The sequence below is a fragment of the Phodopus roborovskii genome, unplaced genomic scaffold (genome assembly GCF_943737965.1).
Source record: "Phodopus roborovskii unplaced genomic scaffold, PHOROB, whole genome shotgun sequence".
Classification (NCBI taxonomy): domain Eukaryota; kingdom Metazoa; phylum Chordata; class Mammalia; order Rodentia; family Cricetidae; genus Phodopus; species Phodopus roborovskii.
The window spans coordinates 2157645-2171727 of record NW_026126517.1 but is presented as its reverse complement, the minus strand read 5'-3'; the positions used below and the strand labels follow the sequence as shown (position 1 = coordinate 2171727).

The following is a 14083-nucleotide window of genomic DNA, read 5'->3' as shown; positions in this document are numbered from 1 at the left end:
AGTGCTCTCTAATTAGATGGTGTGAGCCCAGGAAAAATAAAGGATGACATCTTTTACCTGTCCAAGGCAATCACCAAAATTCTACATGTAAGTCAAATACCTATAAATGTTTATTGTGGCATGCATAACTTTTGGAAAAGAATATTTAATCACAGGCTCATAGCTCAGTGGTTAAGAGCGTAGCATTTGCTGCTCCTACAGAGGACCCAGAACCCACACCAGGCGGCTCACAGCCACAGGTAACTCCAGTTCCAGAGTATGTGATGCCCTCCTTCTGAACTCCAAGGGCATCTTCACTCACACATGCACATGCACAAACCAGATACTCAAATACACACATGGTTTTAAGATTTATTTTCAGATCAGAAACTGAAGCTTATCAGAAAAGAATCTAACCAGATGTGGTGGTACACATCTGTAATCAGAGAGCCCAGGAAAATCACAAGTTTGAAATCACCCTGGGCTACAATTACTCAGAAGAGAGAAAGTTAGGGAAGGGAAATAGAAAGAATATAGGAGCCTTGTGTTGCTCTGTTACACATACATTTAAATAAGTCTGCCCTTAACCCTGTGGGGCCATTTATTACATCCAAGAGAATGACTTCAAAGAATGCATTTCACTTCAAATCTGTTTCAGAAGCGTGTCAACTAGAAAAGAGTCTAATGAAAGCATACCAAGGTCCTGGGTTCAATTCTAAACAAAATAAAAGAGGGGAGGAAAATAACTTAGGGAAAGAGCAGTTGGGGAAGAGGATGTCAAAGCCAGCTAACACTTTGATTTGCCAGCACCCACCATTTTACTTAAGCTAGAAATGTCTCTGTTTCTTCTGACTGTGAGTGCTAGATGAAAGTTCTGCCTGGAACCTCAAGAAATGTCACCAAATTAACAAAAAACATTAATTCCTCATGCTTATGAATTTAAGGCAAGTCATGAATAATACACAAACTGTCAGCCTATGAATATTACAAACGCTACAGAAATGAGAGGCAGGGAGCAAGGTGAGCATAGGAAAATGCAGCTTAGACAATTCCTGGTCTCCAGGGAATATAAAGCTTTTTGACAAATTTGTACAAAATAAAAGAGCAACAACACTGTCATTCCCTTAGCAAACTTATTTCAACACTAGCTCAAAGGAGAACATCAATTTCCCACAAATTGTGACCAAGCAAGTTTCTTCACTGAGCTTTTGAATAAACACTGCTTTTCCTTAGTCCATGCTGTGTAACCCAGCACTATTTTATAAGCCTCTGTCTTGCCAGCCATAAATGAAATGGGCCAAGGAAGGCCCAGAATCTAGTCTAACTTGCAGTTTCTGAGACACCTTCTTCTTATTTTTAGAGCCCCCACACAGCCAAGAAGGAACTAAGTATCCTAGATGGGGAGTAACTAACTCCGGGCAAGTTCTCTTCCATGACCTGTGAAAAACAGATAATAAAGTTTCACATCCAGTTAATGAGCTTATCAAAACCAAAAGAAATCAAGCCAGGTACAGTGACATGCCTGTGATCCCCGCACTTGGAAGGTAGAAATGGGAGGCCCACTAATTTTCTGGGCTGACTGGAACACAGGATGAGTTACTAGCCAGTTTGAGCATACGAAATAAGATCCTGCCTCACAACTAGTCAAAAGAGAGAGAAAAAGTGACTACAGAATGTTCAGCCCTAAAGAGGATATCTGTGTCATATCTATCCCCTGTAACCAAGGGCTCAGGAAACATCAACAATAAGGGGGCAGATACACTGTTAAGAGGCAAAAGCTAGGTGAAGGATGCTAGCAAACAGTCTGGACCAGGATATAGCATACACGAATTCATTGCAGCTATGGTTGCAGCACAAGATCAAGCCAATCGATACTCCAACATGGAAAGTGGGGGCTCAGGAGGAGGTTCTGCTTGTGGTTGGGGAGTTGTTGCCAATTGATGGCCACTAGGAAGGGGCAGTCAGTTCTGTTCAAAGATGTGGATATGACCTATAAACATTGTAATTATATGGAAAACTACCAAAGAGTAACTTTTTACATTTTTCTGTCAATTGATTTATATTTTATATGTAAGGGTGTTTTGCCTGCATGTACGTCTATGACCACATAGAAGCCAGAAGACGGTGTCAGATTCCCTGAGTCTGGAGTTAGACAGTCATGAGCCATAATGTTGGTGCTGGGAATTAAACCCAGATGCTCTGGGAGAGAAAACTTGTTCTTAACCCCTAAGCAATCTCTGCAGTCCCAAGAATAAACTTCTTTAGATCCTGTCTCCAAAAGAGAAAAATAAGACAAAATAAGAACTAAATCCATAAAATAGAATCCATAAAATAGAGTACCCTAATTAGCAAGTATTTCTACATAGATAAAGCCTCTCTATGTAACTAAGGTGGCCTCGAACTCTCAATGCTTTAGCTTCAGAGGGGTAGGACGTAGGCAAGCATCACCGTGGCCACATAGCAACACATCTGACCGTGGCACCCGTGGCATGCACTGTGTCAGACCTCTTATAAAGAGGAATAATTGTGCTGATGAGGGAAACAACCAAAGCCCTGCCACAGGACAAAGTGGCCACAGCTGTCATCATAGTACCTGGACACAGAGACAGGAGGATTCATGGTGAGTATGGGCTAACTGTACTACTAGTACTGTACTACTAGTGATATTCTCAAATTTAACCAATCAATTAATCAACAATAATAGGTTTACTGTCAACTGCTTCAATACCACCCATCAATTTCTAGTTGTTTTCTAGCCCAGACCACACCCCTTGATACCAAGATTGCCTTTAAAACTTAACAGATTTTTGCCCCTAAAAGATCACTGTCTTAGGGTTTCTACTGCCCTTATAAAGAAAACCATTTAATTGGGTGGCTTACAGTTTCACAGGTTTTAGTCCATTATCATCATGGTGGGACATGGTGGCATGCAGGCAGACATGGTGCTGGAGAAGTTCTAAATCTTGATCCTCAGTCAACAGGAAGCAAACTGTCTCTTGAGCATATATGAGATTTCAAAGCCACCTCCACAATGACACACTTCCTTCAACAAGACCATACTGTAATGGGATATTTACTTTGTCTCCTTCTGTGGCAATGACCACGCCCATTGAGGGTGGAGCCAGGGGCGGAAGTGACCTATGGAAGGAGGTCTGAGGAGGAGTTGGGGAAAGCTCTCTTGCTGGCAGGACATGGAGAGGACAGCATCAAGTGGAACTTACTGGTGTTCATCTGTCTAAGTTGTAAGTTATTTCTCCCTGAATAAACATCTATTCAGCATATTTGTTTATCCTGATCCTTATTAAACCACAATACCATATCTACTCCAACAAGGCCACACCTCCTAATAGTGACACTCCCTATGAGCTTATGTGGACAATTACATTCAAAGTTCCACAATCATCGATTTTAATAAGGCACAAGTGCTTAAACAAAAGCACACGAGACTACACACTAAACTTGTACCTTTGGGACCACATCAAGGACCAAAAAACAGTTTAACCTTAAGATTAATGTGTTGAGGTCTGGTTGAATGAAGACAAGAAGAAGGCAAGGAATTGGAACTAAAAAGAGAAAACACCCAAAGCTTACCAAGGAAAGGGCATTTCAAACTACTCTGACCCAACAGCTAATGAACTGCCATTGCTTAGCATGATGAACTGATGAACTGGTTCCAGAGGAACCAGAGCCACTGCGCTTGGTCGCAGGCTATTCTGGACACAATCTCTGACATCACAGAGACTATAAGAAACCCTCTGGTAATCCCAGAGATCCGCCTATCTCTGCGGGTCCACTCGGAGTTCCTGTGGGCAAGATCCTTGACCCCCAAATCCTGGCCTCTGCCAAAGAACGAGGTCTCAGCTGGAGAGCGCCAGTTTCCAGTGAGATCCCACTACCCTGCAAAACCTTCTCAAGTTCCAGCTCAGCCCTCGTCCTCTTCCGCCAGCTATTGGCCAGAGCTATTGGCCAGAGCTATTGGCCAGAGGACCACTGTGAGTACCTGCTGGCATCTTCTTCTGGAACCTCATCCTTGACCCCATCCCTGGATCCCTGTCTGCGGAGAAACCTCCTAGAGAACTTGGACCACACAGAGCTACAGATATTGAATCTCAGACCCACATAAGCCCATCGGGGAAGTACCATAGAGAGAGGGAAGAGACACCACCAACACCTACTGGAAGAAACTATGGGAAGAAGGCAATACAAGAGAACACCTAACAACAGAAAGACAAACATGACACCACCAGAATCTAGGGAATCTACACCAACTAGAATGGAACACAACAACAAAGCAGAGGAAGCAGAAGGGTACGACTTAAAATTACCATCATAAAAATGATAGAGGCCCTCAAAGAAGATGTGAGAAAATCCCTTATAGAAATGGAGGAAAAAACAAACAAAAAGTGGAAGAAATGAACAAATTCCTTAAGGAAAGTACAGAAAGCCAAGAAAAAACAATTAACCAGGTGAAGGAAACAGTTCAAGACTTGAAAACTGAAATTAAGAAAATAAAGGCAACACAAACGGAAGGAATGCTGGAAATTGAAAAGCTGGGCAAACAATCAGCAACGACGGACACAAGCATAACCAATAGAATTCAAGAGATGGAAGAGAGAATCTCAGGCGCAGAAGATAAACTAGAAGAAATAGATTCATGGACCAAAGAAAATCATAAATCCAACAAATCCTTAACACAAAACATCCAGGAAATGTGGGACACCGTGAAAAGGCCAAACCTAAGAATAATAGGCATAGACGAAGGTGAGGAAGCCCAGCTCAAAGGTGCTGAAAACATATTCAACAAAATCATTGAGGAAAACTTTCCCAATCTGAAGAAGGACATGTCCATGAAAGTACAAGAAGCATACAGAACCCCAAATAGGCTGGACCAAAGAAAAAAGACCCCTCGACATATAATAATCATAACACCTAGCATACAGAATAAAGAAAGAATATTAAGAGCAGTGAAGGAAAAATAACAAGTAACATATAAAGGCAGACCTATCAAAATTACACCTGACTTCTCCATGAAAACCCTCAAGGCCAGAAGGTCCTGGATAGATGTTCTAAAAGTATTAAGAGAACACGGATGCCAGCCTAGGCTACTATATCCAGCAAAACTCTCAATCAATATAGATGGAGAGAACAAGATATTTAATGACAAAACCAGATTTTCCCAATATGTATCTACAAATCCAGCCCTAAAGAAAGTATTGGAAGGAAAACTCCAACCCAAGGAAGGTAACTACGCCCACAAAAATGTAGGCAACAGATAATCCAACTACACCAGAAACCTAGGGTGAAGCAGAACAAATATATTCACAATACCACTGCCAACAACAAACCTAAATCAAACAAGCATCAACAATCAATGGTCCTTACTCACCCTCAACATTAATGGTCTTAACTCACCTATAAAAAGACACAGGCTAACAGAATGGGTACGAAGGCAGAATCCATCCTTCTGCTGCATATAAGAAACACATCTTAGCTTCAAAGATAGACATTACCTCAGGGTAAAGGGTTGGGAAAAGATTTTCCAATCAAATGGAAATAAGAAGCAAGCAGGCGTAGCTATCCAAATATCTAACAAGTTAGACTTCAAACCAAAATTAATCAAAAGAGATGAAGATGGCCATTTCATATTCATCTCAGGAGAAATCCATCAACACAAAGTCTCAGTTCTGAACATCTATGCTCCAATACAAAGTCACCCACATTCATAAAAGAAACACTACTAAAACTCAAAGCTCATATAAAACCTCACACACTTATAGTGGGAGACTTCAATACACCACTCTCAACACTAGACAGGACCACAAATCAGAAACTCAACAAAGAAACAAAAGAATTAACAGAAGTTATGTCTCAACTGGGGTTAACAGACATCTATAGAACATTTCATCCAAAGACAAAAGAATATACCTTCTTCTCTGCTCCACATGGAACCTTCTCTAAAATCGACCACATACTAGGTGACATAACAAACGTCAACAGATACAAGAGAATAGGAATAGTCCCCTGTATCTTATCGGACCACCATGCTTTAAAATTGGAATTCAACAACAACACAAATAGCAGAAAACCTGCAAACTCATGGAAACTGTACAATGTGCAATTGCACCACACCTGGGTCAAAGAAGAAATAAAGAAAGAAATTAAAGACTTTCTAATATTCAACGAGAATGAGGATACAACATACCCGAACTTATGGGACACCTTGAAAACAGTGCTACGAGGGAAGTTCATTGCACTAAGTGCCCATATGAAGAAAACAGAGGATAGTCACATAAGAGAATTAACAGCCCAACTGAAAACCTTAGAACAGAGAGAAGCGAATTCACCCCGTAGGAGTAGACGCCAGGAAATAATCAACTTGAGGGCTGAAATCAACAAAATAGAAACCAGGAAAACAATACAAAAAAATCAATGCAACAAAGAGTTGGTTTTTTGAGAAAATCAACAAGATAGACAAACCTTTATCCAAATTAACGAAAAAGCAGAAGCACATAGAGACAGCTTACCTGAACAAGGAGGAGCTAAGGGCCACTAGACTGATAGCTGGGAAGCCAGCATGGGACTGACTCAGACCCCCCTGATTATGGGTCTCAGCCAGAAGGACTGAGCAGTCTAAGAGACCTCAGACAGTGGAGCCAGGATGTATCCCTGGTGCACAAAAGGACTTTGCAAACATATCCCCCATGGAGGGATAACTGCCTTAACCTAGAGACAGGAGAGAAGCCCTAGTCCCTACTTCACAGGACCTGTCAGATCTACATGACCCCAACTGGATGGCATTCCCCTACATATGGAATTGGGGTGGGGGGATGGGAGGGGAGGGTGTTTAGAGTGCATGTGAGAGGGCAGAGAGGGTAAAAGGGAGGGAAGGAGGGAGGGAGGGCTGGGGGAGGGAGGGAGGGAGGGAGGGGAACTGGGATCGACATGTAAAATAATAAACTTAAAAAAAATGCTTTGACTCCAAAATTTAAGTTGAAGGACAAGTTACTGGGGAAAAGGATTTCTATTTTTGTTTCCACAGAAAATGAAAAGATGTGGATTCTTTCCAGACTAATGTGGTTTGATCAAGCCTGACCGCCTGAAACAGAGTACAAGCTGATCCTACATTCAAAAAATCTGGACAAAACAGCCCTACAGACTACAGCCAGGATATCTGAATCTTCTTCGAATCCCCCAAGACAGCGCCCCTTACCAGCAGGAAGTAGTTTGGAAAGAACGACGCCCAAATTCCCAAATATTGTGTATAAATGTTTGTTTTCATTTAATTGGACTTCGTTATATAAAATTAAATTAAAAAAAGGAAAAAAAAAGAAACCCTCTGGTAAAAAAAACAAAAATACACAGGAATTGTGGGCCACGAAAATGTGTACAAAACAATGAGTTGCAGGGGAGGGGGAAGGAGGGAGAAAATCCTCACATGAACACTTTGGATTCACTCCCAAAATAGTATCAACTCTTCTATCAATTTGTAACATAGAGTCCACATGAGAAGAAAATTCTCTTACCTGAAACAGAGTAGACACAGAGCTTTCTAGCGTGCAGCACGGCCAAATGCAGCATTTCAGTGCCTCTGCAAAACGGGACAGTCGCAAAAGGCTTTAAGTTTTACTTTCAGATACAATCTAGGAGTTACAAACCGTTTCCACAGAGATCTTATAACTACAGCTTAACAAAACAATTCGTAGACATTATTCTAAAGGGAAAAATAATTGGATCAACAGGCACCTGCCTCTAATTCAAGCTACACAGCAGGCTCAGTCAGGGGAGCCAAAGTCCCAAGTCAGCCAGGTGTACAGGGGAAAATGTGAAAGCATAAAAAGAGGAGAGGGCAGGCATGGTGAACTCAACTTCAGTCACAGCACTGAGAGCAGAGGCAGGCAGATGGGGGTGAGTTCCAGGCCAGCCTGGTCTACAGAGTGAATTCCAGTTGCTTTAGAAAGACCTTGTGTCAAAAATGAATAAATAAAAGAGTAAGAAGGAAGGGATGTGAAAGAGGAGGGAGAGGAAGAGGGAAAGGAGGAGGATGAGGAGGATAAGGGAAACCAAACAGGGCCTAAAGAATTAGGGCCTGTTTGTGAGTCTGCTCCCACAGCAGAGAATGCCACACTCTGCTCCTGCTATCTGACCAACTCACCTATAAGTTGGCAAGCCACCCAATCTCCCTGAGCCCAATCACCCACTGGACAATAAGAGGTTTCAATTCAATTGAAGGCGACTATGTGGAGACGCCTGGCGGCATGCAGGAACATCAAGTGCTGTGGGTATTAACAACGGCACAGACTACTTCCAGATCCCAATTCTCATTAGAAGTGTTGAAAACTTTCATCGTTGACTAAATCTCAAATGGAAATAAAACAGACCCATCTATAGTGCCCTTCCTGCCATGTCAAGAGGCTCTAGAGGCAGACACAGAGCAGAATAGAAATCCATAATTTGCAGGCTTCGGGGGATCAGACAGATGGACACTAATGAGGAAAGGCTGTGGAAGCCTAAGATTAACGAAGACCACAGCCAGCCTGAAGGAGGTGGCTACTATTTGGTTCTGGGCTTCTGGCCAGATCTCCACAATTTTTCAAGGAAAGCCAGAAAGCAGAGGTTTTATGTGAAACCCCCCCCCCCCCGGTTCTTAAATATTAGCAGCTCTTTTAAATTTAAGGCACCACAGGCCAACACGCACATGCAGGCCTCCAGCAGGAAATGTGTTGCAGGGTGGACGGAAACTGAAGGAGTAAAATTAAAGTCTGGACTTGATTCTGAATCTACCCCTTCCCTGCATGATCATTCCTCACAGCCCTGGTGCCCTCCTTACAAAGGAAGACCTGCATTAGCTAACGCACGCACAACACTGGCAGACGGCCCTGTAAAGCCCCATCCTTTACTCTCCTGCCTTCTGATGAGTGGTCCCTTAGCCAAGTGACTGAAGGCTCAACTGGAGACAACTGCATGTCTAAAGCCAGAAGTAGACTCCACTGTTTACTGTAACATTCTGTGCTCTGGGGAGGAAACCTTAAGATCTTGGAGGAGATGGGATAAAATTGTAATAGACACAAACCATTTCCACCGTGAAAATCTAGAAATCTGGTTTCAAATCAAAGGATTAACGTCAGGACTGGAATTTCAGTTTCACCCTTGAATTCAGCCTTGCAGGAAGGTGTGTTCATTTAGGAGCTAAGACACCAAAGCTCCCTTCTGACATCCCTGGCCAGAGAACCCGGAAATTTTCAACTTATGGGCGAGGACACAGAATGAGGCCACTATCCCTGTACTGCCTGTCCCATTTCTATCTCTTGTCCTCATCATCTCTCCTATGAAGACATAACTCAACCATCATATAGACAACTGGGGTCAAACATTAGATAATATGACAGCAATAGACACATGTTCTCATGAGTCCATCAAAAGACCCTGGTGAACTTAATTCACATATTTAAAATATCCTTGGTCTGTCTTCTCCTAGTTATCTACCTAGGACTTACAATATTAAGACATTGTATTAATTCATGTTTATTTAAAAAAAAAAAGTGAATTTGGGTATAGCTCAGTAGTATAGCAATTACCCAACATAAATGAAACTTTGGTTATAATTCCCAGTACTACAGAGTGAACAGAGGGGAGAGGAAGGGAGGGAGAGTAAAAGAGGGGAGAGGAGAGGAAGAGAGAAAGGAGAGAGAAGGGAGGAGAGGGGAGAAGAAGAGAGAGAAAAGACATACAAATGTAAAGTTAGCTGGGCATGGTGACACACACCTTTAATCCCAGCACTCAAGAAGCAGAGGTAGGTGAATCTGGGACTTGGAGGTCAGCCTGGTCTACATAGTGAGTTCCAGGCTAGCCAGGGCTACAGTGAATAAGTGTGTGTGTGTGTGTGTGTGTGTGTGTGTGTGTGTGTGTGTGTTGGTGAAATAATGGCATGGAGCTCATCTTGGAAGAGGTAACTAAATACCTTCTAATTGAATCTAAAGTATGATCTATGGGGAGGAATTCACACCTCCTAATATAGTGCCACTTCCTTTGGGGGCCATTTTCTTTCAAACCCCACACAGATCATTATAAAGGATGATGTCATATGTACTTTACATTGGGAGCAGAGACGGTTAATAGCCTAGGTGACCTCTGCACTATTTATATGATCAAGATCACACCATATCCTTCCCCAGACCCTTAAGATGTCAAATGTAGTCAATTCGTAGAATTACCTTTATGGAAGAGGTCACATGTACAAAGAATTTCAGTGTAATCATGCCATGGCTTTTGTTGTACACATAGGATTGAGTTAATTATTGAAGGGACTCTGGCCAGCTCAAGCATAGCAAGTATGTTTCTGGCAGGCCTTGTCCTTCTCTCCATCCTCTCTCCCTTGCTAAAAACCATTAGATTAGGCTCCTAAAGCTAGCCACCTAAGCTATTTCCTTATTTGGCCACTTCCTCCTCCTTACGCTAACTATCAAGGTCTAGTTATCAAAGTATAGAAGTCCAGGAATCAAAACCCCCTTTGACTCACCTAATTAACATGCCCAGTTAAAATTAAACACCTCATCCTAACATGGGGTTTCCCCTTTACCTTTATAAACTGTCATTTTCCTACTTTCTAGTCTGTCTCCTTCATTCCTCCAAGACCTATACCCCCGTCACCTCTCCCTTGTTCCCTTCCCCTTCTCCCTCTTCATCTATCTCCTGTCTTTGTCCATTATTCCTGTCCTCTGTCCCTCTGGGGCAAATAAATCTCTTTTGTGCTGAGAACTTGGCCTTGGGGATCCTGAGTCAATACTTTTCCTTTCAGTTATCACCAGGAAACCTTTTTCCAAAATTGTGTTGTGCCTAAATATGTCTCAAATAAACCACCTGGTATCAGACTCTACAAGCTTGGACCAACACCTGTTTGTGAATATTAGTTTAAGGTGTGTGATATTTGTTTATGCTGTGGAGCAATTATTTTAGTGATGAAAAGATGTGTTGCATTTTTTTGTGTTGCATTGTTTTAACTCTGTGAAGCTGTGTTATTTTGCCTGTCTAAAACATGTGATGGTCTAATAAAGGGCAGAACAGCCAATAGCGAGGCAGAAAGGACAGGAAAAGGAGGGAGGAAGGAGCAAGATAGAACAAGGAGATGACATCAGGAGCAAACCACCCAGGCAGCCATGGAGTAAGAGTGAAAGTAAGATAGACAGAAGTAAAGGGAAAGGCCTAGAGGCAAAAGGTATTTGAGATAATTTAACAAGAGCTGACAAGAAACTAGCCACGCTAAGGCTGAGTGTTTGTAAGAAAGAATAACACTCCGTTTGTGATTTGTTTTGGCCCCTGTGTGGTGGGACCCCAAAAGAACAAAGAGTAATAAAGAACAACTACCAACACCAGCCACTGGGTTGCCTTGAACCAAACTTCCTTCTTCCCTCATGCAGATCACTTCTCTGCTAGCTGTGGCATTTGCAGAGACCCCACAACTCAGTTTAGGCAGCCCTTTCTAGGAATTTCTAGTCTCATAGCAGACTTCCTGGTCCTCTGGCTCTCGTGACATTAGGTGCAGGAGCTGGGTTAAAGGTGTGTCTATTGGGACTGGACTCCCTGTCTGTTGATCTCTGCATTGTGTGCAGATGTGGTTTTCTGTGAGGGCCTCCCTTCATTCGCTGTAAAGAAAAGTTTGTTTTATTGGGAGGTGTCAAGGATAAGTTTTAGAATGAGTTAGGAATTATGCTAGTCTAGTAATATAATTGTAGCCAGTTCTTCCCTAAGATCCATGAACTTAATAGTACCATGTGGTTAGCTGTGTTTCTAGTACTAGGCATGATTTCCCTTCTGTTGAGTGGGTTTTAAGTCCAATTAGACAGCTGTTGGTCACCACCAAGATGTGAGTGCCATGACTGCACCTTGCCATGCTGATCACTGCTATAGTTCACAGATGTCACAAAAGGTAGGTCTAGTGGCTGCTCCCCTTCCTTGGTAGCTTACATAGCACTTTGTGGCACCAGGCAAATTAGACCACAGGAAGGGGACTTTCGGGTTAGGACGTAGGACTCAAGCTGGACGACTGGCTTTTTTAAAACAGAGTATAGTAATTACGTAAAGTGGTGGCTTCATTATGTTGTTTAATGCAGGTGTATGTGGTACTCTGATTATGCTTCCTTTCCCCATCCCCCCATCTCCTTCCCTCATCTCCCACCTCTAGTCAGAATACCTTTATGAATTTGAGATGGGTGTTGTTGTTGTTATATTTTTCTTTGTGTGGGTTTTTTGAAACAGGGTATCTCCATGTGGCCCAGGCCTCAACTCCAAAGCAATCATGTCCCCACCTTTCCTGTGCTGGGACACCACACTCAACTCACAGTGTTTTTAAAGACCAAGAAATACAGGTTTATTGGATGTATTGGCTACTTTTACGTGGCTGTGATAAAATACCATGACCAACAGCAACTTGAGGAAGTCTATTTTGGTGTACAGTTCCAGGGAGGCTAGCTGCTCATAACAGCAGGGTGAGCATGGCTGTAAGAGTGGGAAGCTAAGAGACCACGCCTCAGCCACACAGAGGAAGCACAGAGGACAAGTAAAGGGAGGAAACTCCCAAAGCCTCCACCAGTGTCTTAGCTGGGGCTTCACTGCTGTGATGAGAAACCATGACTCAGAGAGGGAGAGAAATGGAGGGAGAGATACATAGAGAGATGAGAATGAGAAAGAGGAAGAGATACATACGGAGATGGGAGAGAAAAAAAGGAGAGATAATATAGAGATGAGAGGGGGAAGAGAGGGAAAGATACATATAGAGATGAGAGAGGGGGAAAGATACATAGAGAGATAAGGAAGGGGGAGGGAGAGAGAGAGGGAAAAGTACTTAGAAACATTTTCATATGGAGAAAACAGACTTCGTGAATTGAGCTGACTTCTTTCAAGACAGGACCTTTCTACTTTAAATAGGTAATTCATCTTAAATTTCAAAACTATGAAGAAAAAGTAATAGTTATTTACATTTATTAAACAGATATTTACCTAAGGTGTGCTTTAGTAAGTAAAGATTTGGCTTTGTCTATAAGCTGATCCCTGTCCTGGTGCTGTAATGTCTAATGTCTCAAGTGCATTACTATAAAACTGTTCTCAGTAGTGAAGTGAGCTTATTGGGCAATCAGCAGGACCCCCATTCAGTTCCCAGCACCCATATAAGGGAGCCACCCTTTACACAGCTGTACCCCAGCTCCAATGGGGGCAGAAACAGGAGGACTACTCTGGCTCTGGGACTAGTCTACCCAAGAAACTACATGTTCACCCTCTCAAAGGAAAATGCAGACTGTTTGCCTGCCCACACAGTGTACATACACTCACACAGAAACAGAAATAAATCACTGTTAGTTCATCTTAAATGTATGTTTCTACATAAAGTGTTTAGAAGATGAAGCTTGCCTGTATGACTTTTATCTATAACACACATAATCCATGAAATACTATTTTTTAAAAAGTGTCACCATAAGGAACAGATATAATGCCCCAGAGGGAAATTCCCACCTCAGTGGGCGCTACTCACGAGACAAACTTGCCAACTTCCACTTGCAGCACCGGGTCTCGAAGCTGCACTTCTAGAAGTAAATCTTCAGCCTGAGGCCCATCTCCAGTCTTTATGGAATGGGGATTAAAGATTCTCAGGTATCCCATGAAACTGCCCACGATGATTTTATCTGTAGACAGATTTTTAAAAGGCACAGAAACAGACATTAGCAAATATCCCTGGGAATCAACTTTCTCAAGACTAGAGGAGTCAAAATATTAAAAGATTGTAACCTAAAAAACACAAAGTCTCTCTAACAACAGATGATGTTAAGGTGAAGTTAACTGAATAACACATACCTTCTCAAGAAATAGGTCTACATCACTAAAAGTCAAGGATACTAGTAAAACAGAGGATCTTTTTTTTTCTTTTTTTTTTTCTTTTTTTTTTTTTGAGCATGTTTTTCTTAAGCATCAATTGGTATCCATCATAACCCAGCTCAATGCAAGCAAGTCACTGTCTCAAAAGACTAGTAAAGATACAATTTGGTTTCATCATGGAATGTTAATTCTGTAATTGATTATGATGGTTGAAGACATTCACTAGAGTGCCCCCATTAAC

The 14083-nt window shown here is 42.1% G+C and overlaps 1 protein-coding gene across 4 annotated transcripts in view; it reads right to left on the bottom strand.

Moving 5' to 3' along the window:
• The window catches only part of Bbs9 (Bardet-Biedl syndrome 9), a 456449-nt gene that overhangs the window by 422364 nt on the left and 20002 nt on the right, over nucleotides 1–14083 (bottom strand). For all 4 annotated transcript variants that reach the window (XM_051196851.1, XM_051196854.1, XM_051196852.1 and 1 more), the window contains exons 3-4: nucleotides 13502–13652; nucleotides 7503–7567 (exon numbers count right to left, since the gene is read on the bottom strand). In XM_051196851.1, coding sequence (XP_051052808.1) covers nucleotides 7503–7567; nucleotides 13502–13652 — 216 coding nt within the window. The remainder of the gene's footprint in view (nucleotides 1–7502; nucleotides 7568–13501; nucleotides 13653–14083) is intronic.